This window comes from Plectropomus leopardus, chromosome 21, assembly GCF_008729295.1.
Source record: "Plectropomus leopardus isolate mb chromosome 21, YSFRI_Pleo_2.0, whole genome shotgun sequence".
NCBI lineage: Eukaryota > Metazoa > Chordata > Actinopteri > Perciformes > Serranidae > Plectropomus > Plectropomus leopardus.
Window position 1 is genome coordinate 7881636 of NC_056483.1, and position 27434 is coordinate 7909069.

At 38.6% G+C, this 27434-nt stretch overlaps 1 protein-coding gene across 1 annotated transcript in view; it reads left to right on the forward strand.

The window, feature by feature from the left end:
* The window catches only part of ptprn2 (protein tyrosine phosphatase receptor type N2), a 147652-nt gene that overhangs the window by 394 nt on the left and 119824 nt on the right, over nt 1-27434 (forward strand). The window contains exons 2-3 of the mRNA XM_042510638.1: nt 16452-16502; nt 25621-25734. Of these exons, the coding sequence (XP_042366572.1) occupies nt 16452-16502; nt 25621-25734 (165 nt within the window). The remainder of the gene's footprint in view (nt 1-16451; nt 16503-25620; nt 25735-27434) is intronic.

Below are 27434 nucleotides of genomic sequence, written 5' to 3' on the forward strand. Positions count from 1 at the left end.
CCGTGGTACTAAATACACCTGACTGGGTGGTTTACACAAATAGTGCAAAAGTTTTTTTTTTTTTTTTTTATTTTAGTTTATCGTGATAGTATTTGCAAGTGCATATCATCGTTTTGCATTTCTCACAACTTGTGTTTGTGCTTTGTGTAGCTGCATGTGATCTGAAGATCCAACAAGAAAAGTTACATAATCTGTCAGGCCCAACGGGTCAAGTGTTTGCTGTGAGACTTACTGCTTGCATGGTTTACGATTGTATTTCTCTTTTCTGCTAGTTGCATTTAAAAAACAACACTATGCTTAACACTTTGTTGGAAAAAAATAACTTTTGCAGCCAATAATGACTTTTAATCCTGATTGACACGTAACTATAATAATGCGCTCAATTTCACATGGGTTTAATAGCTTCCATGCTCATAAAAATTACTCAACACATGCCCCAAAGGAGCATGCAATTTTAAATCCAGTTAAATATTTAATAATATTCTATGCCTGCTCATAGGGGCATCTTTCATTCAGCCCCTCTTCATTTTCAGACTTGGCCTGGTTGTATTTTCATTACCCTTGATTTGTTCTTGCCTTAGACACTACACTGTAATTTAAAAAAGTGTGGCACATGTCCAAAGTATGACATATTAGAGGAGCTAAAGTGATAATTGTGTCCTTTGGTAATGACTGAAAGAGATTAGAGGATCTCATTTTACTGCTTCAGGTTTGATTGTCTCCTTACTTACAGCTCCAATTTGCGCCTTTATCCACACTTACTGGTCTGGGATCAGCAGTCAGAACACATGACAGTATAAACTTTATAATGAGCAAAAGGTAAATATAGGTCTCAGGCTGGCACTCCTGCTCTGTGATGATTCATACAGGCACCGAACTGCATCATATTCTTTATATTTAGAAACAGACGGTGTCTGTACTTGTTTTAATGTGTAATATTCATGCATCCGCTGTGCTGTTCATTCTATTTTATTTATTTTTGTCCTTTTCTACATGTAATCTTGTTGGCTTTTAGTTCAGCAAAGATTATATAGAAAGGACATAAGTTGTGATTTAACACATGGGGTTTTTCTAACCCTTAAATTGGCTAATTTATGGTTACAATTCTTGTGAATGAGTCAGTGTTTATTCCCTAAGTGCATTTCTTTCATTGAATTCTCAGCATGTATTTCTCTGTGCGTGGAAGAGGTCTCCATTGTCAGACTGGGGCTGGGAGTTAGAGGTGCTTATTGTTTTTAATGAGTCCCTCTGCGGATTACGCTGTGTCATTGGAAAGCTTAGGATCAAGGTGTGCCGACGTGATGTGTATGTACAATACCTAAATATAATAAAACCAGTGCATATAATATGCATATGCATGGCTGTGTTTGTGTGGCAGATAGAAAGCGAGAGCGTGCTGTGCGTGGGTGTTTATGTCCTGTCTGTCTGAGAGCACATGAAAACCAGACTGGGAGGAATAAGACTTCAGCTGCATGCTCTGATTATGAAATTAAGTGCTGTAAAATTTAATCAGTGGTGTGAATTTGGCCCTGTGCATTAGACTAAAAACATCTGAACTTTTTAGAATCATAGTGCATGAAACATGGTGTGATCTCTTTAGCATTTTTGAAGTACTTTAATGCACTTCAGCAATCACCCCAACCTACTAAGAGTTCACAGAATGCACAAGCTCACGTGTAATACAGATGTAATACAAATTTATGAGATATGCATATATTAAAGGCAGTTCAGGTTCTGGTATTGTGCCCTAGGCTGCAAAGCCAAAATGCAGCCTATATAACCTATTTGGTCAACTGCAAAGCTAATGCTAAAGCAGGGGAGATCATGGAGTGTAAGCTAGCAGTGGAGTTAGCCACAGCTAGCTAAAGTTAGCCATGGCAAGCAAATTAGCTAAAATTTCTTAATTTATCGCTATTCTGCTCCATACAGCCACAATGCAGTAACTATATATTAGGTCAAATTGATTTAAGACCTGAATCTAACTTTGTGACATCACTTTTACCATATCATAAACAATGATGCCATGGAAATGTGTATGGTGTAAGTTAGCAGGGCAGGTAGCCACAGCTAGCCCTTGCTAAAGTTAGATTGGCTAGCTAAATTAAACTCATTTAATGCTATTATGCCCTTTAAGCCAAAATGCATTAACTACATATTGGGTCAAAATAATTTAACACCTGAATTAACTTTTTTGCATCAGTTTTACCATATCAAAAAAACAATGCCATGAAAATGTAAAATATTTTGTCAAAATAGTGTCAAATCACTACAATGCAGCCACAGCTAGCCATTGCTAAAGTTAGCAAGGCTAGCTAGTTTTCATATATAATAAAGCCAAAAAACAGACTTGTTGGCATCAGTTTTATCATATTTTTAGAGAAATTATCTTCTATCTTAAATCATAACAGAGACACAGACAACCTAATGCTAAAGGAGGGGATATCATGGTGGAAATTTATCAAGTGTAAGCTAGCTAGCAGAGGAGGTAGACACAGCTAGCCTTAACTAAACGTTTAATCTAATTTTTACCTAGCTATAACTTGCAATTCAAACAACATCTTGGAAATTCAGTTAGCTATTACACAAAACTACATGAGACAGAGGTCAAATCCAATCATTATAGAGATAAAAACCCAGCCAAACTCTTGCTAATGCTAACTAGCTTGGTAGCAGTGGCCTAACTGCCATTGCAGATTATACTTAAGTGGAATTTTCCTGACTTGATATCGTCAAACTACCCTTAAATCACATACTTAAATCTATTAAATTAATTTATTACATAATTAAACTATAATTGTTTAGTGCTTATCTCAACAAACTGACTACAATACAAATATAAAAAGTATATGGACATGTGGGCATCTAGCTGTTAATCTTCCTTATCACATTTAAAAGTTGTAAATTCATTTATTTTTAAATGAAATAAAAACATAGATACAGAGATAAAAACAGAGATACATTGACTACTTGAATACATGAATAATTAGTTTGCACTGTTATGATCAAAATAGGTTTATTGTCAATAAAAAATTGCTAAAATGCACAATAAAGATGAAGTAATTAATTTCAATGTTTGATAAGCATACTTTGTTTTCCACTGAAGATTGCCCATAAATACAGTATCTGCATTTTTAATTCTTATGTAGGTTCTATGCAACTTTTGTAGCTACTAAATCAGACTAAACAGTCATAAAAGGTATTACATTCTTTTTATCTGTTGTCGCCAGCCTGAAAATTTAAGACCATTTTTCTCAATTTAACTGCTTCTGTAGTTCTCAGCCTTTATAGAGCAGTTTAGTAGGCTGTAAGTCACATCTGCCTCACATGGTTTAGAACCACTCTCACACTTACAGGATGACATAAACAGCAGTAAAATGCTAAGACATGCTGTTTAGTCACCTTGATCTGATCACAACGCCTGTGCTCTCTCTTCCTGGATGACGCCTCCAACAAAAAATAGAGGTCATGGACAGGTTAACATGTACTTTTCCTTCCTGCTGGGATGACTCAACAACTAGCCTTGAGTCAAGTGCCTCAAAGTGAGGTATAATTCAAAAGCATGCTTGAGAGTCAGCCAAAAGGTGGTTTTGTGCAGGAAGGTTAATGCCCTGTTTACACTAAATTAGGAATATAATTTGAATAATGAATTCATTGACTACTGAAGAGCGTCCTGCCAATGAAAAATCTGCAGAGATTGATTTTGTTTCGCATTAACACTCTAGCGCGTTGTAATCAGTGTTACCATCAGGCCTGTTGTTAAAATTCTGCTCAGCATCTCTTTTCAGTTTGCAGAAGTTTGGCACTGTCCTGAATCCCAATAACAACCAGTGAAAATCCCATAGTTTCTTAACGAGACTGGCAGCCTTTCCTCAGCTGCAAGGTCATGTTTTGCTGGGAAGATAAATACTTTCAGCAAGTTTGTTGAACAGACACGGAAGTAACTAAAATCTGTCTGAACTAATCGTCAGTCCTTAATCACTCCATATTGATTTTGTTAATTACCAAAATCTTGTGTAGCTTGTACAACTATAAGGATTATGCCTCAGTTTACCCACACTGGCTTCATATGAAGGACTCAAATTAAGGAGAGTTACAGTTATGTATTGATGGAGAGGAATATGTGACAGGGTCAGTTATGTCCAATATGTACTTCGAGACATTTTCCTTTAAGGCAGTGCTGCTGGGCCTTTTCATTACGGCTGGCTATCAGCAGCCATCGCCTAATATATCCAGACAAGTTAGATTTGATTCATAGGCTGCTGAGCTCTATCTATTTTGCAACAGGCCTCTGTCATCCCATAGATATCAGGACTGAGTGGTAATATCAAATATCTTATAGTGGTTATAAATCATCTGAGAGGATTGAAATGTGCTCTGACATGAGGACAGACATTTTACAAGAGTATGGATTATGAACATGGTGTATATCCAAGAGAGGTTAGACATCTTGCTTCACTGGAAGTGCTTCATTTTTATTCTATATGTTGTGTGGTTTGTGTTGGCCTTATTATTTCCTGAGTTGCTAGGACACCCCATGTCTGTCCCTGGGGACCAGTTATTTTGATGGGGTTCATCCTGGGAGCAAGCACACTATAGTTCACATAAGATGATAATACACTGACCATTGTCAAACAGTTTTTGTAAACTGAATGTGCCAAAAAATTGTGTGGAAGGAAGGGAAATGTAAGAGGGAACTAAAACTACTTCAAATCCAACACTGTATATTAGGATAAATCATGAATAGGTCTCAAATGTCTTTTGATCTGTGCCAGAAAAGGAGTTGAACAAATGAGTCTTAATCTGTGCTGGAGGCTCTGTGGGGTTTAATTCAGGTACAGCAGTGCTTAAAGCTAAAATGCAAACTTAAACATACTAGCATGCCCACAGTAGGTAGGTTTCCATTTCAGATTTTTGCGCAAAACTTAAGCGATATTTTTCCAAATGTCGATAAAGCACAATTGCAATATGACTGCTTTACCACTGGGTGATGTTATGCGACTTCTCTCGTGATAACTTTCCATGAAACCATGGCGATTGATGTTCAAAACATTAGCAGGTTTATTTCTATTGCAGCCACCGCAATAGCCATCATTTCCAAGTTTTATATCTGCCTTTCTGCTGGTTTCAGTTTCTGATAAATTGAACAAATTGCTTGTTAGATTTTTTAAAAAATAAAGCTGTTTCACTCAGCGCTCCACCTAGATGCCCGGAGAACTTCTGTTGTGTTGACTGGATGTGCAGCGTTTTTGTGTTTTGTGCATTTGTTTTTGGGGTTTCTGTATTTTTGACCTTGCATTGTTTCTGTGTTTTTAGCGTGTTTGCTGTTTTTGCTGTTAACATATCTGTTCTGGGTTTTTTTTAGCAAGTTTTTTCATTTGAAGCATATCTCCATTGTTGTATTTGTTTGGATTTCATACATGCTTTTTAATTGGGATCGTTTTTGAAGCTGTAGTGTGTTTCTCCCACTAGAAATTTTTTGGGCTGTTGTAGCGCCTTTGACCCTGGTGGCCAACTGAACACAGTCAGACCAACATTGCAATCCACTGAGCATGGCTAAAAACCTTCAATCTAAACTCATAACATGTCCATTCAGACCACAAATCAATAAGATTTTAACACCAACACAAGCAAAATATTCCTTATAATTGCTCACATTGCATCTTAGATTCTAAGAGCAGACACATTTCTGAATAATAAAAACACTCATTTCCAAAACTCTGCTTGAATTCCCCCGAAACCAAATCATAATTACACAAAAAGCCGATCCAAGGATAATAGAGCTGCCAAAACGAATAAAACCCAGCCGTGGTGTCTCTCACAGTCTCTGTGAAGGTCACAGTGCATTTTCCTCATCTCTTAGGACGTCTGAGTCATCTCGACTGGACTGGTAAAGGGTCAGCTTGCATTGGCCTTCAGTTCAGACTTTATTGACACTTTAGATGTTGAGCTTTTCTAGAAGTCACCGAAGGCTTTTGACTCACCCACTCAAATGGCAAACTATTTATTGGATGAGATTTTTAGTGTGCAGTGCAGCCCTTCCTTGTGCACATGACTGCACTCGGTGGTTAAATGAGCATTTGGTGCATTGTTTGCGAAGTCTGTTTTTCTAAATTAATAATCTCAGCAGCTGCAGCATTCAGCATGAGTGGTCTTAACATCAAGATTTTGTGCCATCTTGTGTTGTTGAATGTGATAAATGCCTATTGATTCTAACTAATAAACAGCACAGAGTGTTATGAACGACCTCTGCTGCATTGAACCAACATACAGCTGCTCCAGCCTTGTTTTTAGAATTATGAGCTATTCATGAAGTGTTGCTGTCTCTCAAAATGCATTGGGAATATGAGATTGTTTGGTTAATTTTCAGAGTTGCAGGCTTTCAAGTGTAAGCACTGAATTCCTAACACAAAGCAGGCTGTATATTCCTGGCTTGGGATGCTGCCACGGCTGGTGTGATAACAGACGAAGTGCGATGTTTCTTTGTGACTCAACAGATGCTCGGAGGAGTGTGTTGGCTTTGAGCGGTTATTGAGACGAGGGAGTGGGAGCAAAGCGGCTGGCTGCGCTTCTGTGTCTTTCCCCGACAAATGTCAGCGGCTCTTGAGAGGAAGGAAGTCGGAACTGTGTCAAATAGACGTGGCGAGGCAATCCATCTCCTTATTCTCTTTTCCCACTTCGGTTCAAGGTGAACCTCGTAGATATTCTGGGTCAAGGAGGAAGAGTGGCACCAGAAGCAGGTTATGAGGGCTGCTCTTCTTTTGCACTATAATCTAAATTAAATTACATTTCAATAGAGGCGTTTTACTCCTCGGAGCAGGTGTAAGGATATGATGCATTAACACTACTATGTTGTTAAATCTGTTCTCCCACTTTCATAGTGCTTTCTCCCCTCGCCACACACCTGAGCTCCACCGCCTCGTGACACGGAGAGTGTGAAAACATCCTCGGGCATTAAGAGAAAGCTTCAACAGCTCTGTTAAGCCTTTTCACAACTTTTCATTCGGTTCAAATTAAACGGTGTTGGTAAAGGGGGTCAGTGTGAAGGGCACCTCTGTGTCGCACAGCCAAGATTTATAATGAGGACAATAACAGAGTAATGAGGATTCTGAAGGCTGCGAATTGAACACAAGAATTAATCTATACTATCTCAGCTGTGATTAAAGCAGTAATGTGTCTGCTTCGTCTAAGGGTGATGCTGATTAATACTCCAGACCATTTCTCAGTGCAGCAGGGAGACAGAATGGCTGTTGGGAAGAAGCAAGGCAATGGAGAGATGCTAAAAATCTAATGGAGGATGTTATTTCCTATATTTTGTGACTAATTGATATGATTACTGTAGTCTGTGGAGTACATTAGTGACATTTTCCCTGCAAATTTTTGGCTATAACCCACCAAAAACATTCCAGCCCTAATGAAACAAGCTGTTTGTAGCATTATTCAAAAACAACCAGTGTCCTGTCTCAATTTTTCCCCTGTTGTAGCATTACATTGTAGGGCAGCTCAGAGTGGTTTGTGCAAATGGTGCAATTTAATCACATCAAAACTTTGGCCAGCTATCGAACTTTATGTTTTAACGAACCTTAAAGCTGCTCTAATCAATATTTTTATATTAGCAATGGATCAAATGACTGTGTGTAATGTGAACAGAGTCGCTCCTAGTGAATATTATCACCTGACTCTGCAGTACCTCTTAGCTCTATGGAGCTTTATAGCATCTTTCAGCTCATTGTTCTGGTTTTATGGCCTGCAACTTTACAGTTTTGGTTCCGTTTTATTGCTCTCAGACAGTAGGGTGACAACAATAGGAAAAGATGAAGCAACTTTTATTATTAATTCAATATTGTCTTTATCACTTTTTACAATCAGGCCCCCAGGAAAGCTGCTCAATCTTGGTTCTGTTTTTTTTTAGTGGCCATTCATAGCATTGCAGCACAAATCCCCCTATTTCTGTTAGTAATATTTTGATCTATGATGGTTTTATATTTGTTTTCCTAAGCTTATAAAATCCATATAGTAATCTGTGACGTCATCACAATGTAAAAACTGTGAGCCAGGCAGAAACTCGTGGGCGGGGCCAGCGGGAGAAACACTTCTGTGCAGACTCTGGCGCAGAAGTAAACCCAGGAGCTAGAAACTTGGCGTGTGCAACAGACGAGCAACTCCACTGAAATTAATAGGTAACATCTTGACATGCAGTATGTAGGTGTTATTATATATCTATGGTTACACTGCCCACAAAAAATGTAAGTGGAAGTTTAAATTACATCTTTGTCTTCAAAATCAATACCCAAACTAGACATTTTCGTAATTGCTGCTGTTTAAAAAAACAACAATTTAGCAACGGGTGATTATAATATGTCAGAAGAACATTTTCAGGTGAGACAGAAATGGATTTAATATTTAAAATGGTGCCAGCTCGAGTTAGGGTAGAGATCTACTCAGCTGAAGGGAAGGCCGTCATATAACTGTGGATGACATCATCATCATAATCTAAGCCAGACACAAGCTTCGGTTCATTTGTCTTAAAAATCTGTACTTAATGAAAACATTTCCGTCAGTGAAAGAGAAAAAACTAATGGCTTAGTTTGATTTGGAGAGATCTGTGGATTCTTTTTAAGCTACAAAACTTGCCTTTGCTTTCGTGATATGAAGTAGTCTGAGTGGGCAGAAGTTTGGATACAGTTTCATGTTTAAGTGGGTACCCAAATGGCCCTTGATATGTATTAACAAAACCAAATGTGCTGCCACTGAGCTTTTTCATTTGGAGCTTTAAAAATCACAGGCACATGAATGACTTGAGCACAGCTGCATTTGAATATCTACAAAAGCAGTACCCAAGCGCTGTTGCGCTGTGATGACCTGCACTTTAAATGAGGTTCAATTGGTACTCAAAAGAGTTAAACCTTTTACTTCATCTGGAGGGCCAGAGATTTCCCTCGGGGCCAGGTTGTGTGTTTCACTTTGAGCTCCTCAGAAGGAGGACGCTGTGCTGTTTGACTCCGGTTTGGCACTTCTACGCCCAATCACACCTCAGAAGAGGGGAGACAATCAAATGTCTGAATCATTCAGTGCGGGTCAGAGAAAAGGTCAAGCTGGCCTATTTCTGGGTGCTCTGTTGCCGCAGTGACGCTGCCATCTTTAATTCATGGCCGCTGTCTGGGCTGTCGCCTGGAGCTGGCAGCTGAGTGACTGAGAGCGACCGGCCTGGCTGGGAATTCTGAGACAAATTCTCTGGAAAGTCGGTGGGGAATGTGCTTGGTTACACTCCTCTGGATGTCAGGTGGTTTCATGTCAGGTTCCCTCTTCTGTCAAAGTGACCTCAAAAACTCTTTGCTTCCAGCTCCAACTAATTATCCATGTTTTTTTTAAATAACTTTTTAAAATTATTCTCTGATGCATTACATTTTCCTTCAAGGAAGAGTTTGACATTTAAGGAAATGCTCTTGTCAGGAGTTAGATGAGAACATTTTTGTATGCTATAGCTACAGCCAGCAGCCGAGTGTGGTAATTTTCAGCCTAGCTCTATCCAAAGGTAACAAAATTCACCAGTGGTTCACAACTGGTCCAGTCACAAGCTCCAGATTATTCCTCAGTCACTGGTTCAAGGTCCACACATAAGATAAATTACCACGTATTCAATTATATTTCACAAAATGTAAACAACAGGTGGCTGTAGAACACAGTAAAATAAAATATATTTAAATAATAAAGTGTAATTACTTAAAACTTAGTAAATACATAGCACTGCGGCCAAAAAAGTGTATTTTACTGCTTCACGATCAGTGACATAAAAACGCTGCAAAGGCAGAGCATGTAAAAGCCCAAATAATAACAAGAACAGGGAAATAAAATAGTTGCTGTACTAGAAAAAATCACTTCACAGCAGGAAATGACACTTCAAAATAAAAGCTCTCTGTTTTTGGTACTTTAACCCTTGTGTTGTCTCAACTGTCTGTATATTCTACTTGTCCCAAGGGTCAAAAATGACCCACCTTCACCAAACCCCTAAAATAAAGCAGCTTGGTTGAATTTTAAACTCCAATTCTAATTTGCTTGAAGAGACAACCTGTCATTCATCACAAACTTTGTGAATATCTAGGTTTTCCCTCTCCACAGTGCAGAAAAACTGCATTTAATCAGTGGAATCCACTCATTTTTATTACAACACACCTGTCATTATTGTTTTCTTTACTAAAGTAGAGGTTTATTATTATTATTCTTTACATGCTTCAATTCATACAAAAGACGAGAGGTAAAAGCAACAAATTGCATTTTTTTTTTTTTTTTACTGGACTATTTTTTGGCTGACCAATTTGTTAATTAGTGGGATTTCTGGGGAGCTGGTAGGTTGATTTTGTTACCTAGTTTACACAGCCAAACTATCTGTTTCCCCTGCTTCCAGTCTTTGTGCTAAGCTAAGCTAAGCTAACTGGCTGCTGTAGCTTCATATTTAGCACACACACACGAGAGAAGTATTGATCTTCTCATCTGCCTCTCAGCAAGAAGGTGAAAAAGTGTATCACCCACAATGTCGAACTTTGCCTCAACAGTAATGTAGCATGGCATTTAAGCAATGTGAGCATGAACTGTTAAAAAATATTCCTTATGAAATGTCGGTGCACAGAATGACACGTCATTATTTAAACCGCTGTTACAACAAAGTCTTGTCATGTTAGGATTAAAAGTACACGAGGAAAGTATGAAAATGTTGAGCTGCTGCGGCTGCATTGCTGACATGTGACATGCAGCTCTTGACAAGAACAGACCTTTTGGAGCAGAGAAAAGCTTGGAGCCATCTTTAATTTTAGCAGGAGAACGCCATAATGACACAAGCTGTTTAAATCTGCGGACATGGTGTCAAGCTGATGCTAATTTGCTTGCAGGTGATGTTCTTCTCTGCTGTCCCTGCTCCAGCCCCGCTCCCTTTCCCAATTCACTCGCACTTTTATTGCCGTTGTCACCCGCTGCACTGTCCCGAAATGGCTTTTTTGGCTGACAGTACAGGTGTGAGTGTGTGTGTGAGTAAAAATGAGTCAGGTGTCCTTGGTCGCAGCTTATAATTATAATAAAAGATATGTCGGTGGCCCCAGAGAGTGAATGAAATATGTCCTAAACTGCAGCAGTCTCTGGGAGTGGCTGTCCTCGCTGCCAGACTCCCAGCATCCTCCTTGGCCCCTCAGACATCACAGATGGTATCCCGGCACCGGCCAACCACCTGTGAGGGGGAAAGTGAGCGATAAAGTCCTGACTTCTTGTTCAGCCTTGGGTTTAGCCTCACCGGGACATACTTAATGTTCCAGGCAAGGTCGGCCAATCACGGCCAAATGCTCAAATCAGTCTCAAGCAGCTCCTCCAGAGCGAAACTTGCTCCAAGATGTGTAATGGATGGCTTGATAATGTACAGGTAGAGATTATCTGAGATATTAATGTGGTTCTATTATTTTGTAATGAGAAACTCTCAGTCATTCTAATGTAACTGCTTTTCCTCAAATGACCTTAAACGAGCTTTTCCCTTTAAACACGCTCCTCTCTGTTTTCACGCCCCTGAAGGGAGACACCCATGTCGTTACGTCACTGACACGCTGTGAAACTGAGATTTTAGCTGAAGGTGAACTGTTTTTTTTTGTGTGTGTGAGTGTGGGGTAATCTTTGCTTACTTATACAGAGGATGCATTTGCTCCCCTTAATCGCAGTTAGTGGTAATAAGGCAGGCAGGGGGCATCATGGGAAAGTGTCTCTCTCTGCTGCACAGCTGTTGAGAGAGGCTGTTGAGAGGTTCAGGCCAGGTTCTGCATGCATTTCTGAAAATGCTTTTATGCAAAACGTCTGTAACATTTTGTATTTAATTTGGAAACACAGACGAGACTAAACACTGTAATATCTGTAGGACTGTAGTTCTTTCTTTTAGCATTTTTCCACCAGTATATCATGTTAAAAAAACTGTGAACTGACTTGCTGCATCCATTGACCTCATAGATTCTCCCTGCATACTGTAGCTGTAAATTAGGTCACACAGTGACTATTTTGGGAGGGGAAGCTTTTGCACATTTACACCGCCGCTCAAATCTAGTGCTGCTGCTCACAATTATTTTAATTATTGGTTAATCTGTCCGTTATTTGAATGATTAATTGACTAGTAAAGACAAGGTTCATCCCTAATTTGAAAATACATATTATTTCTCTCACCTGTAGTGCCATTTATCAGTCTCGATTTTTTTTAGTTACTGAGTATTAGGAGAAATCGGCCAATATTTCCAACACTCTGCAACTCACACCAAAACAATTTAGAATCAAAAATAGCTCTGCAGGTAAGAGCAAAAATGTGTTTTCTTTCATTTGGGGGGTGATTAAAGTCAATGACATGACTTCCAGAGCTTAGCATAACACCTGGAAGTTCACTTTTTTGTTCAGATGTTTACTTTACAATTATATAAAACTCCCAAAGCAGGAAATCCTTACAATTTAGAACCTGAAATTAGATTTGTTTTTAGCATAAGTGAGCCAAACAAGTCATTTATTATCTGGAGCTGCAACAGTTTTGAATGTGCACTATACATTAATTCATTGATAAGTTGTTTTGTGTTAACATTTTACTATTTTCGGCCTTGTGAATATTTACTGTTTTTTGTTGTCTTCTGTGCATGAAATAGATTTGGGTTTTAGTCGGTTGTTCGGACAAAACAAGCAATTTGAAGATGCCATTATGACACATGACACAAGATAAAAAAAACAAAGATTGCACATCGAACACTTTGAGTGCTTGTGATTTAAACACAAAAAGCACACTCAAATCATCTCTGTTGATCCACCAAATCACACTGAGGCTGTACTTATTCGACTCCGCTAGGTTCCCATTGATGAGCTACTCTGATGAGGTTGACATGGCAACAGAGCGTCAACACTCAATAACAATTGCAGCACTTTTATTTTTTCTGAAAAGGTCATTTTCTTTGCGAAATGATCATGTATGCCAAGAAATACACAAGACAATGTGGCTATTCTTTTATCAGGATGTTTCATTAAGATATAACCTGGACACCTTTTTTTTCTTTTCTTCCTCAGTCACGACGACTCGAGCATCCTTTTGTTTTTTTTTTTCTGCTCGAGGTAATCAGCAGCATCCACTGTGATTGCATTTTAATTAAAAGGCGCCATTTTAATCATCTCTGGCGTGGTGTTGGAGAAAGAGGATGTGGCGTTATCAATCCTATGTCCCTGCCTATCACACACACACACACACACACACACACACTATGTCTGACTAACTATGCTTGGCTGGATGCTTCATTAAATGGAAGGTCGTAATTAATATTGAGAGCTGACAAGGCCTCCCAGAGAACCCAATGAATTAAGCAGGGAAGTGATGAGGAGGTAAAGTTGAATGGACTGACACTAATTGCAGAGTGGTGAGATTCATGGTCAAGAGGGATTGCGTGGCTCTTTTTAAATGCTCTGTATAAGTTTGTAGTAATCTTCAAGGCTAAATAAGTTCTTGGTAAATAGTTGATCATTTGCTCTGTAAAATGTCAGCAAACTGGGGGGAAAAAAGCATTAAATTCAAGTTGTTGATAAATCTAAGTCCAATATTCATGTCTTTTAGCTCTGTTTTGGTCTCCTCCAACTCTTGAGGGAAGCATCTTGCTCTTTAGCTGCTAAATGCTTTATTGTGGTCACAGGGTAGTTGCTAACTTTGCCAGTCTGTTGTTTGATTCTGAGCAGACAGTAGACAAAAAATACAAAAATAAATTAAATAAAATGAAATTATGTTAGAGAGTAATGACAACACTAAGTTACACACACACACTTATGTGTTTCTCCTGTTATCAACGCTGATGTTTCTTGGATCCACTAACCCGGTTGTGGGTTGGGTCTCAGGTGTTTATAGTAGGCTCGTGATGACCTCTAGGGAGCTTTTTCTTTGAAAAGAGTTGACTGCTGAATCTCGAAATGGCCCCAATGAGAGCGGTTTGAGCGAACCAAAACATTAAATGTTCTGTAAAACCAAAACTTATGAGCTGAAAGATGCTAAAATGCTCTGTAGAGCTACAGGGAGACACTGGAGAGTTGAGGGACAATTTTCTGTAAGGGGGTGTCAATACGTGTTTTATATTGTACTGTATAGTCATTATAGCCATTGTTAATATGAAGATATTGATAAGAGCAGATTTAAGATATTATAAAGTACTTGCAGTGTGTGCTGTAAAGTTTTGTTTTTGGTTCCTATTATATTTATATTGTGCCCTGTTGTATTATATCTGTGAAAAGGAGTCATTATGGAACTGCTGTGGCAGGAAGCTTTAACAGACAGTGGCATTTTGGATTCCATGAAAACGAGGGGCGTATGGGGTGTAAAATAACAGTCAAGTACGAGTCGTTAGAAAAGCTGTTTGTGGTGTTGGTTTTCAATCAGTTAAAGTCGTTTCTCTTCAGTTCAGGACATTCAGCCTTTTAGTTTAGTTCTCGAGAGCTGAGCGACCTTATGGCTCTGTTATGATGCGTCACTACATCATTAAATAGCCATTTTGCTGACATATTGAAGCCATTACCTCCAAAAGATGCAATTTCATGAAATGTTCCCTCAACTTCCAAACAAAACGGCTGCACATTTCATCTGTATAATCGAGTTATCATGCAGACTAGAATTTGATAATTATAACAGAATAATGATCCTAATGATGGATCGGCAAAGAGGAAACTTGAAAAAAGTGATGTCTAAAAACTTTTTGTCTCATCCACACCTTTCCTGTTATCTGTCCTTTTCTGAATTGATTAACAGACTTCTCGCACCTATCTCGTCTCATTATTAAAGAGCTCCGACAGAGGCCTCTCCTCCCACTCAGCCTGTTTTTAATTCATGGTCACGAGCTGTTCGTTGCTGTCTGTCGAGGCCACCGGGCCAAGAGGGTGCATCCAATTACGTCACTGAGCTGAAGCAGGGAAATAACAGAGATAAAAGACTTGATGAAAGAGGGCTGAGGCTTGACCTAGTTGTTTACAGATTGTCTCCATGTTGCCAGCGCCGCAAACGCTATAAACTGTGTAGCATCAGCCTGTCAGGAGCTTATTGAACAACCACAAAAGGTTCTTAGTGGCTCATTTCTCGGCTGAAGGTCTGATCATTGTCTGGGCTCATTTTGACCCTGAATGTGACAGAAAATAATGTTTCAAGAGGAGGATTTACCCCAAAGACTATTTTTTTCCATTCACCTCTGTCTTTTCCTGTAAATGTGGTAGATCACCTGTGCAGATCGGCGAGCAGAACAATCAGTCCTCTGCTCGCTGCAACTCCCACGTGTGAAATATGAACACAGGGAACAGCTACCCATAATGCTCCTGCCATCTGTTCATTTATTAGTCTGGAACACCCAGCCCTGGTCCAAGCGTTAAAGTTCATTAATATTCATGCAACATTCATATATTGAAACGTTGGGGTATTAGTGTCAGAGACAGGATAGGAGAAGTTGCACTAATTGGTGACTGATGGCTCTGCCATTAGCAGCGAGGCCCACAGCCACACTTAATGCACTACTAAGCTGCACTTTGATAGAGTGGTGACATATTTAGAAATTGTGACATTGGCTTAACTTTGTTCTGCATTTTAATGCATTTTCTGTATATTATTTTGTCCATTGTATACATGCTTTTGGCCTTCATTTACATCCAGTATCAAGACATGGTATATTTTCCTTAGCGTGTTTTCCTCTGTATGAATTGTTGTCTTTTCTTCCTTTTTCTATTTTTATTGTCTGTCTCCCAAGTGACTATGGATACTAGTTAGCACATCCTGCTAACTCCGGCATATTTAAATTTGCCTCCCTCCTGCTCTATAGGGACTTTCTAGATCTTTATATTATGGAGGTTGCAGGCTGCGTTACAGACTGACGTGCTTAGTTCATGTCATAGTGATGTGAAATGAAACCTTGCTGACACTGACATCACCGACAAAGCAGCTGGATTTGATGAGTTGGGAGTGAGAATGGGTTGGACAACAAGCATTTAATAACCTGAGGTGTTGGAAGGATGTTTTTTGTTTTGTTTTGTTTTGTTTTTTTTACTTTTGGACAGAAAACCAGCTGCTGGCTGCGGTGTCATGTTCAGTATACAGATATAGAAATGGTTTCCATCTTCTAAGGTAACTCTTGGCAAGACAGCAAATAAACATACTTTCCAAGATGCCTATTTATGTCATTTCATTTTTTGATTAAAGATTTAATCTTTAAATGGTTCCAAATAACCATCACTATACCTGAGAGCTCAAAGTGACATATTCAAAATGCTTGTTTTGTCCAATCAGTAGTGCAAAACCACAAAAAAATTCAATCTACAGTTATATGAAGAGGAGAAAAGGAGCAAATTCTCCATTTTTAAATGAGAGAAATTCTGTCTTTTCATTTGATAAATTTCAAGGACCTTGTCGTTAAGTCTTGTGTTTCTCCTTCTCTCACCTCCAGGTTGCCTGCTTGAGGACGAGCTCTGTACACCCTATGAGTTCTGCGTCAATGGTAAGTCGGACTCAGAGAGTCGTGAACGCCCACCAAACCTCATTACATTGTACATCATCCCCGCGGTATCAACCATCATCGACCCAACGCAGCTCTAAAGCCGTCCTTGCTATTTTTAATCATTCTGGGATTTATAGATAGGTGGATGGTCGCTGAAGAGCTTGCTCTGAACATTTTGTTTGAGCTCAGTTTCGACAAATGAGCCATGTTTAGGAAAAGCATTAAAACATCTGGAAGCGAGGCTGCAACGGTGAAAAGCAGCACGAAATAAACAAACAATAGTTGTCTCTTTTAATTAATTTAACTACAAGGCTTATAATCAATACCACAAGGTTGTTTTCCCTTTTATATGTCAAGGTTTCCCCGAGCCGCAGATGGTCACGACCTCATCTATAAAACCATCTTGACACTGAGGATGGATGTGTCTGTGTCAGTGGTTGCCATGACAACGTGTCACCTGATGAATGGAGGGGGAAATGTCGGGGCTTTTCAAAGCGTGCAGAAACACTCACACACACACACAGCGGGGGCTTCAGTTTTGAAGGGGATTGATAGCATGTCGAAATCAAGGATCATCCTCACGAGAGCTGTCGTGAAAGGTCAATGTATTCTCCCAAAGTGAAAAGGTTTCAACACCATGTTGTTGTTATATGCACACTGGACATCTACATCTGTCCCAGTGCATGTTTATTTTTGGCTTCGTGAGCGCACTGGTTTAAATGCCTGCGCTTTGAGGTTGTTTGTTTTTGTTTGCTCACTTCATTTACTTTCTGCAGATTCATCATACAATCAATTTCACACAGACGAGATGAAGCCAGAGAAGGGAACACTTGTTCGTTGGCAGACAATTGAAATTACATGCAGAACATGATGTGACCTATAGGAGACGGCGCGGAGTAACACAAAAGACAAGCAATGAAAAACAGACAGTACCACTTTGAATATTAATATGTCAATATGAAGAGGAGGAGGATGGGAATGACCTGAGATAATTATGTTTTGTGGCTGTGTCTGCTTCTCCCTCATTATGTGGGCGATTTTGTATAAAGCGCTACATTCATGCTGCTTTGTTTGTTACTAACCTTTTGTGTATTTATAACAGGGGTCCTGCAGATCCTTAAAAACTCTTTTTTAGAATTAATGATCATACATTTATTATTTTGATTAAACCTTTATTTACCCAGGTGAAGACATGGAGATTCAATATAAAACTGCTTTTGTCTAAACACAGAAATGTGTTTGGATCCACCTACAGTAGATGTGGTCGACACAGGAGTACCAGGGCAAAGAAGCTAAGAAATTAAGCCTACTGCTGACGACGCCACAGTAATTTGTTTCAGAAAGTCACACAATAACTCAAAGTAACAAACGAGGTAGAGGACCAGTTAGTTGTTGAGTTCTTGAAGGTAAAGTTACTGAAGTGTGGTGGCTGTGAACCATAGACTGTATAAAAAAGATGGACGACATAACATCTTCCCCAAAGTAATCCAAAAACATCTCAATCGCCTTCTGGCTGGCTGCAGTATAGGTCATAAACCCCCTCCTCCATGTTAGTGAATGGGACATGTCAAATAAATTTAAATTAAGATGATTGCTATCATTTTAGGTAGTTCACATCTACCTGATGTTGCTTTTCAGATAAGTTTGGTTATAATTTGTTATTTGATGCTATGAAAATGGGATTTTGACATCATGATTGACGGCTGTGTGTGCGGTTGGTTGGACAGGTGCGTGGGAGCTTGACACCCCAGAGATTGTAAAGGGGGCAGAAGCAATATGTATTTCTTTTCAAAAATAATTCTGACAAAATGAGAATTTTTAAATTTGAACACATAGGAAAACTACTGGAAAGCTACATAATATAAAAACCTAAAAAAAAAAAAAAGAAAGAAAGAAAGAGGGCACCCTTTGAGGTGTGTTTTAAAGATTTCTGTTGGCTGAGGTAGTGAGTAGTCTTTGGATTTTCTGTATTAGAGAAGAAAATTTGGAGATCTCTACCCTGATTTCCATATTAACCCAGTTTAGGAGGAAACAGGGAAGGAGGAGGCAGCACTGAAGAGAAATATAAAAAACTGACTTTAATTACACAGACTGCGTTGGTACAGAAGGGAGCTTCGTGTAGCGTAATAGAAGGAAATTGCTGACACCTCGACAGAAACCCCCCACCCCTCCACCCCACCCCCCGAGGCACAGAGGAGGGTTGTGTTGGGTGTGGAAGTTTTATATTACATTTGACTATCATGCAAAGCTTTACCCACATCTTTTCATCTTCCCTTTTTTCTTTTATTTTTACCACACTTTGGCCCAGGGAGCGGCACACTATCCCTCTTGTGCTGAAGCATAATTACATACGCCATTCTCAATAAAGGCAAATATATACGGGCAAGAAATGTTGGATTAATGTTGCACCTAATATGCAAATAATGAGACATTATTTAGCTGCTCCATAACCCTCTACATATATTCAATCTACGCTCTGTCACTCTCCGTCGGACTCCTGATGAGCAGCAGCCGCCGTTCAGACAGAGGCTGAGTGGGAGTAACTAGGTCTGCCACTTCAACTCTTCCCCAGGTCCCTGAAGGAGTAACCTGGTTTATTCTGGGCTGGGCCAACTGTGCGCTTCCTCACCCATGCTGTTGCCATGCAAAGCGGCTGAGGGGAGGGAAGGGTTTCGGGAAGGAGCACCATTTCATACATGACTGACTGTCACTTATGGTACATGTAAAAAGTCTTCACCCCCAAAGTCAGTTTTCATGTTATGTTATTTTCCGACATTGAGTCAAAGGTAGATTTGACGGTTTTTGACACTGATCAGCAGAAGACCGTGTAATGTCAAAGTGTAAACAGATCTTAGGGTTAAAAAAAATGTGTTTGCATACATATTTATCCTTTTACTTGCAGCCAGTTGACTGTCTACTAAACCTTTTAACTTAGGGAGGATTTTTATTTTTATTTTTTAATTTTGAAAATAGGGGGAAACGGCCAGAAAACTGTATTTATAATTTATTATTATTATTATCTATTTTATCTCTTTAGTTCTAAATATATTTTTTTGTTTTTTGTAACTTTTTTCTTTTTCTTTTTTTGTTCTAATTTTCAGGTAATTTCAGGTAAACTTCCTGTGTTTTTGAGGTTAAAGCTGTACTAGCTTGCAATCCAGCTAATGTATAAAACATTGGTATTATAGTATGCAGTATGACAGTATTAATGTCCAGATGTTGTGAGCTAATAAGGCTTATCCACGCAAACCTAAGGCTGTAACTGCTGCAGAGGTGCATGTACTAAAAACTGACTTCTAGTGTTTGAATACTTTTACACATAGATATTTTCTTGTTTAAATTTGTAATTAACCCTTTAAACCTGAGCAAATTGGCTTAATTTCTTCCCAAAACATGGGAAAAAGGTGATGGGCAACTACAGAGGATATTAATTAAAATTTACAAGAAATAAAGAAAATGAAGGGAAATGGCCTGAAAATGTGCTTAACAATAAAAGTAATTCTGTAACATCAATTTTAATATATAATTATGATAATTCAAAAGTTTTTCCATAGCCCCCCACCCCATGCTAGACATTTTTCCCCTAGCTTTTAAAAAAAAAATAAAATTTAAATCTACTATTTTTTTGCAAGTTGTGGAAGTTGCTCATTGCCTTTTTCTCCATGTTTTTGAAAGTTCAAAGGTTTAAATACTTGTGAAAGATAGTATGAAAGCAGCACAAGAAAAATGATGTCACTCCAGGTTTCAAAAGGTTCATTTAGATCAGTTTGCCACATTAAATCTACTCTAATCGGCTGTGAAGTTGTTTTATAGGGTTCAAGTGGCAGCTTTAATAGATGAAGAGTCCAGAGTTTTGGAAAAAGTCCTCTGTCTATGATATTGTGTCATTGATTAAGTTGGTCACCATCCTACATGTATCATTAGCTCTTCTGCTGTCATGTCTCATCTTGGAGCCAACCTCCTCAAATCTGTATTTCCATCTTCAGGGGCATGCTTTCACTGTGGCTTTTCTTCTAAAAGGATGTGTGATTACACTGAAGTCGGAAATGCATTTTAATTTGATGCAACTCTCCGGAGTCTGTGGCTTACCGGTATGATAAGTTAAGCTAAAGTACAGCGGATAAGTGCTACAAGTTTCCCCGAGGGCACCGGTTGCCTCCTTTTGAACACTTAACCAACAGTGTTTCATCGATTGGTGGTTATCTTGCCTCCACTCGGGCCAATATTAACTGAAACATCCGCGCTGTATTTTAGATTTAAACGATTTAAGGTGATGCTTCTATTGATTGAAGCTTGCAACTGCAGGCAGCATAAACACTTTGAGTAACCGCTACAAAATCTATAATCCTAAACAATCTGCATGGGTGGAGAAAGAGCACCATGGCAGTGGGTGCAAACCTAAGAATAATCAAGAAATGAAGAAAAATCAAGTATCAAAAGGTGCAACAGAAGACACAACGATAGAGGAACTGTTCAAAATAATACAGCTATTATTTTCCACAGCCAAACTGAATAGACAGTCTTGATGCAGCTCTGAGAGTTTATCTTTATTCATTTCTGTATTTACATGTAGATTGCATGCATTAGCATTTCAAAGCCACCATTTTCATATTTAAAAGATATCTCTATAATCTCATTAATCACATCCTGATCACTTTTGTTTCTGTTCTTTTTAGCAGGCTACATCTGGCCGGTCTCGGTGCATTGATTTAGTCCTGTTCATTTTCATGACAGAGAGCTGCACCGCTAATACACCTGTTCCAATACGTCTTAATTTGTCTCCCGGGCCCGTCTCCTCCTCCTCCCGACGTACAGTCTTTTAGAAATGCTTTGCTGACTGTCAGCTTTAGTGTTTGCTCCTGTTATCCCAGAGCATTAGCCTTCACAGTTTAAATAGCTTTAGCAGCGGCCGGGTGTCGCACTGTCTGTCACAGTGGGAGGAGAGACGGCGTCAGGATTTACAGCTCTTTACCTTTTTTGGCTGAAAATCTTCATCTTTATTCCTGTCAACATGGCGCTTATCCAGACGTAGCTTCTCTTTAGTGAGGGTGTCACCGACTCGTGGGATTGCACGTCTCAGCATTGATTGATTGATTCTGCGGCCTCCTGTATCATGCATTATAGATTAGATTGATCAAGGTTCATTTGCATTGCAGTTGCCTTTTGCTCATCACAGTGACGGCATTAGTCTTGTCTTGCAAGGAGGCACAAATTGATCCATTGTCAGCTTAATATTTCCTTAAACCTGACAGATGATCATTAAAAATTCACTGTGTTCTGCTCTGTTTGATGGATTTTGCTTCATTCTCAAACAGCCTTGAAGCCTTGAGCAGTGTTGCTTCCAGAAACGTTTAATAGGGGTGACCACTATCTATCTATCTATCTATCTGTCTATCTATCTATCTATCTATCTATCTGTCTATCTGTCTATATGTCTATCTATCTAAAGGAGGAATCACATACTGATATATTTTGGTTTCTTATATTACAGTTAATATTAGTAACTACGTGCATAGATTAATACAGATACAGTTAACATTTTCAGTTCCAAAAAAATCCTGTGTTAATGTGCAATTCGTTATCCTTCAAAAAGGCTGGTTGTCCTATTCCTTAAAAAGACAAATATGCAGCTTTACTTTGAAGGAGTACATTGAATGTTAGGAAGATAACATTTACCGAGAACAAGCCTTTTCAAGTTTAGAGGAGACTCGTGGGGACTGTAGAAAGGGAATTTTAAGTACCTACCATATTTGAATACAAAAAAAACAAAGCCAATAATGAAAACTGATCCAAAATAAATAAATGAATAAAAAGCGTAAAACAATTAATAAAAGCACACTATGTACTCTATATGGCACAGATTAATATTGTATAAGAGCAGAGGGGCCAAGGCACTCCTTGGACCCCCCCCGGGGGCGCCACTGCTACATAGATGTCTTGTGTTTATGCTGTCTGCTGACGTGTTTTTAGAAAAAAAACTCTCTGGTATTTAATTGCCCTGCATTTCTGTTATTTTCAAAATTAAACAACCCTTCATGCACCCGACACATGCTGCGCTCCTCCAAGCCTGAAATTAAAATGTTGTTTTAAGCCGTCAGAAAATCAGTTCCTGCAAACTGTCATCTACAGTGAGCCATTGTTGCTTGTTTTGATAATCTCAGTGTTGTGAATACACACAACGAAGTGACAGAAGAATCCTTTGTGATTCATCATGCATGTGGTTCAGCATCTCTTCGATAAATCAATCATCTGTAATGTTTGCCAAACAAGGATTTCTTTGTTGCAAAATACCTCTTTACTCTATTTTTAATGCACTGAGTCCCTGTGTGTGTGTGTGTGTGTGTGTCTTGTTGCTATCGGGAATGTCCCTGACGACAGAGAAGGAAGTGTTTAACATTCCCCATCGCCATGGAAACAAATTAGGGATGCAGAGCATCAAAAATTTAACAGTTTCCCGTCACTTGTTATGTCACCAGCCTTCCCTCATTTCTTACATAATGTGCTGTTAGCGTCTGACTGGAAAAATAAATCATACCAGAAGTCCTTGAGAAAACCTCATAATAAACCAACAAAACCTGATGTTTTTGTATTAATGTCGCCCACCGTATTATAACGGAGGGCTTGTTGGTGAAGAGTAAAGAGACGGTTGACATCCTGTGATTCAGACGTCTGTGATGATCTGTGCATCCGTAGGTGGGAAGTTTTCCTCTGTGCAGGGTGAGATCCCAAAATAACCGGTGAGCGTTGCACTGTGTTGTCTATGCTAATTCACAGCCTCCCACGGGCTTCTTCCTGTACAGAGCTGTCATTTAACGGGTCACAGGCGAAGAAGTCAGGAAAACACCCGCTCCTCGTTTAGAATAAGAATTCAATTTAGAGCCTGACATGATGTTATTATCTTTGTAATCATCAGTCACTGAATTTTACACCGAACATGGCACTGTAATTACATTTTTTTATCGTTGAAGGTGAATAAAAGGCTGCTTGGTGATGTTTAAAACAGGCATTGTAACCGTATGGCTGACATTTTTTGTGATCAAATCGCCGTACTAAATTCTCCATTCTTTTTTTTTTTGCCATGCATTTTGTACAGATTTTGATACTAAATTTATTTTTATTGGTATCAATTTAGTTATCTTTCTTTTAAATTATTTGTTTACTGTTTGAAGGCACTTTTTACAATGTAACATATGAGGAAACATTTCTTTTCTTAATAAACTGTTGACATATTATATTGTCTATATTATTATTATATTTAAAAAAAAATCAAAAACAAATTTAAAAATTCAATGGTTGCAATTACGTGTTATTAATGCTAGAATTACCCCAAGTCCAATCGCTGGTTGTCTTGTGTATCTGCTTACTTATGGGTCATCTAAGAAGGAAAAAAAAAGTGGAATTATGAAGACAGTTTTACCAAAAAATAATGTTTTGCAAATGCATCTTTTAGTGTGACTGTTAAAGAGTTAAATAGATGGAAAAAGGTGAATCATTTCTCTTTTTCACTGTTCTCTGTATCGAAAATCACATCGATGATAAGGAGGTATTATTGATCATAATGTATCGTGTATAAATGATGTTGGAGGAGGAGACAGAAAAATTGCAGCATGTAATGGACATCAGTGTTTGTGTATTCTGTGGTCCCCAACGTGTCATTGAGCATCAATCGTACCATTGATGTCTGCTGTCATTGTCTGACATCTAGGGCCTAATTAATGGGATGCTGCGGTGCATGACAAAGTGTTGATCCACTTCATTAGATCCCATCTAATCACAGTGGCATCCTCACACATACTCGCACACAGTAGTATGCATGATTGCACACGCACACATGCACACACAAGACAGCTCAGATCGAATCTGCAGGATTCATCTCCAGAGATCATCTGAGAGGTGGACTTTAGTGAGTTTAACCAACAAGATGCATGGATTTATCTCTCCAGCTGAGAGAAGGTGACAACGCGGGTCATTTATATTCCAGGCGTTACGTCTGCACACTGCTTTCTGACCCCCTGAGCCTCAGCATCCTTCTGAGGTCTAGACCAGCCAATGAATTATAGGGCTGATAGGGACTCTGTGGCGTGCGTTGCCTAGCAACCTGTATTGAGTGAGGCGGGAGGCCTGCTGATAGGGAGATTACCAGGGTCCCTGATAAAGTCCTTCCTGCCATGAACGGCTGCTTATCATGGGGCTGTCAGAGGAAAAATGTCAGCTATTACCGCCCCCAAAACAGGAAGTTAGAGGTGCGGAGACACTGCAGGTGCCACATACCAGTAAAACACTTCAGCTCGGCGAGTTGACGTTCTTTTGCAAATGATCCTTTAACCCTGTGAGCCTAAACAAATTGGCTTGATTTCATTTCAAAAACATGGAAAATAAGCAATGAGCAACAAAAGTGACAAAAATGATCACAAAGTTAGCAAGAAATAAATCAAAAGTACAAGAAAATTACCTGAAGATTAGTTTTAAAAATAAGATTAAAAAAAAGTTAAAATATATATATATATGAAAGTTAAAAAAGCAACAACAACACGGAAATTACCCGGAAAAAGTGCTTAACTGAGGAAAATATAGACACAGGTCTAAGACTAGATTGTGTTTATGAACAGCTGCTGACTGAGGAATTTTCTGCCTCATTTAATCTGACATTAATGTTTATCTATAAACTCTTTGAAACCTGATTGACTTGATTTCTCTCAAAAACATGGGAGAAAGGCAATAAGCCAAAAAAGACTCCCAAAATTGGCAAGAATTTAGCAAAAAAAAAAAAAAGTACAAGAAAACTTCTGAGAAAAAAAAATTAAATTAAAAAAAAGGAATGACCTGGAACAGGATTGAAAAATAATTGCAAATGTGTTTTTTAATAATAAATAGCAATGAATATAGTTTTTTCCTTGCTTTTTTTTTTTTCTTTTTTCCCGCAAATACATTGGCCTGGCTTTTAACTTATTTTTTTGCAATTTGTGAAACATCTATTACTGCATTGCTTGTAGCCTTTTTTCTATGTTTTTGAAAGAAATAACAGGGTTGTTCAGGGTTTAAAGGTTTAAATGCTTGTGAGAGATATCTGAAACTATCAAAAGATATCCCTCATGAACCTGTTTTTCTTTTTCTGTAGACGGAGTGTTTGGAAGGTGCCAGGAGTTGGCCACTGCAGACCTGTACACATACGATGTTTCTTCCTCTGCTCTGCAACGCCTCAGGATCCTCCTACAGAAACTGGCTCACAGAGGTACGCCTGCCTGTCTGTCTGTCTTTGTCCGAGTGTCTTTTCTTCCTTTATCAGTCTCGTACAGGGCTTACAGCAAATGCTACTTAACTGCCATTGTGTGACGCAAGCCAAATAAGCCAAGCTGTCTCCTTGGCTAGCACGGCGCAACACCATTGAGCTAGAACAGGTCATTTGACTCATATCGGGCCATTGTTTTTGCCATCATCCCCTAACTCCAGCAGCCAATTTAATTGGCTTGTATGCTGGTGGGACATTTAGAGCTAATTTTGTGGATGAGTAACTGTGAGGTGTGCGGTGTAATCACATTAGGCAGTCTCTCCTACTCAATCAATGGCAGCCGCTAATGTGTTTGTTGTAACATCTTCAGGGGAATACAGTGTGTTTACGTCTTTATAACAGAGGTAACAATATAGCTCAAGTTACAGTCGAATTTAAAGGTTCAAGTTGTCCAACCTGGAGCCACTACTGTCACACTAATATGGCTGATTTTATATTCATGTCTTGTTCTGTCTGTGGCAGACAGAGCTTCCTCCTGCTGATGGTTGTAACAGTGTGAACAACAGCTAGAAATGACTAGAGCCTCCAGGCAGTCTGCTGTTATGGATCCATTGCTGTAACTGCTAAACAAATGGCTCTGGCTTGTTTGTTTCTAACTGAAAACTCTTCTGAAAAGTATTCGCTGCCTATGAAATACCTTAAAAAATGTATTGAATGTGATGTATATAAGAGATATGACCTTGGACTGCAACAAGGGGGGCACCAAATTACTACTTGATAATAATAATAATAATAATAATAATAATAATAATAATAATAATAATAATAATAATAATAATAGTTACTAATAGTTCATTTTTTTAGGTGTATTTGTGTTTTTCCCTTCTTCTTCTTCTTAAAAAAAGTAACTGAAAATACACTTTAACATCAATCCAACATATTAGCAAAGATAAATTGGCCTTTTTCATAAAACCTACTTATTTAATTTAACCCACTGAAATCTGGCAGCTGGAAATTAGTAAAAAATTACCTGAAAATAACCAATAAAAGAAAATTAAAAATGAAAAACAATCAAGAAAATGGCCTTAAAAAAAATTTAAAAATTTTTTTTTTAATTTAAAATATTTAATTATAATGATTATGATTATAGTTGTCAGGACATTTTACCTAGATTAGATAATATTCTAATAATTGTAAAAAAAAAAATTGTAAAATACAAAATTTTTTGGACTTTTCAGGCTAAGTTGGCCATTGCCTTTTTCCCCCATGTTTTGAAAGAAATCAAACCAATAGCTTAGGTTTTAAAGGTTTGAAGTACACAACATTAATGATAGGGAAACTGTAACCTATGAATCCTTGTGCAAATCTCACTGTGCTCTCTGTGTGGCACTTTAGCACCTTTTTTCACTTTTTGGACAATTATCTGTATTGCAACCCTACTTGAGTGTTCGGTAGTGTCCCTCTGGCTTGTGAGTAATAAGGTGCTACAGTTTCTCTTGTTTTATCTTCATTAATTCAAACTAACACGGCAAGACAGCGGACATCCAGCTTCTCTGTTTACTCAGCCTTCACACGTTAACTTGATTCTGTTAGACTAACACCTTCCCTCACAGCAATGCCAAATACTTTGCAAACTACAGTTACTCTCACTTGAGGCTAAGGGAACATTAAATATACCAACTTAAAAATACACATGAAAATAT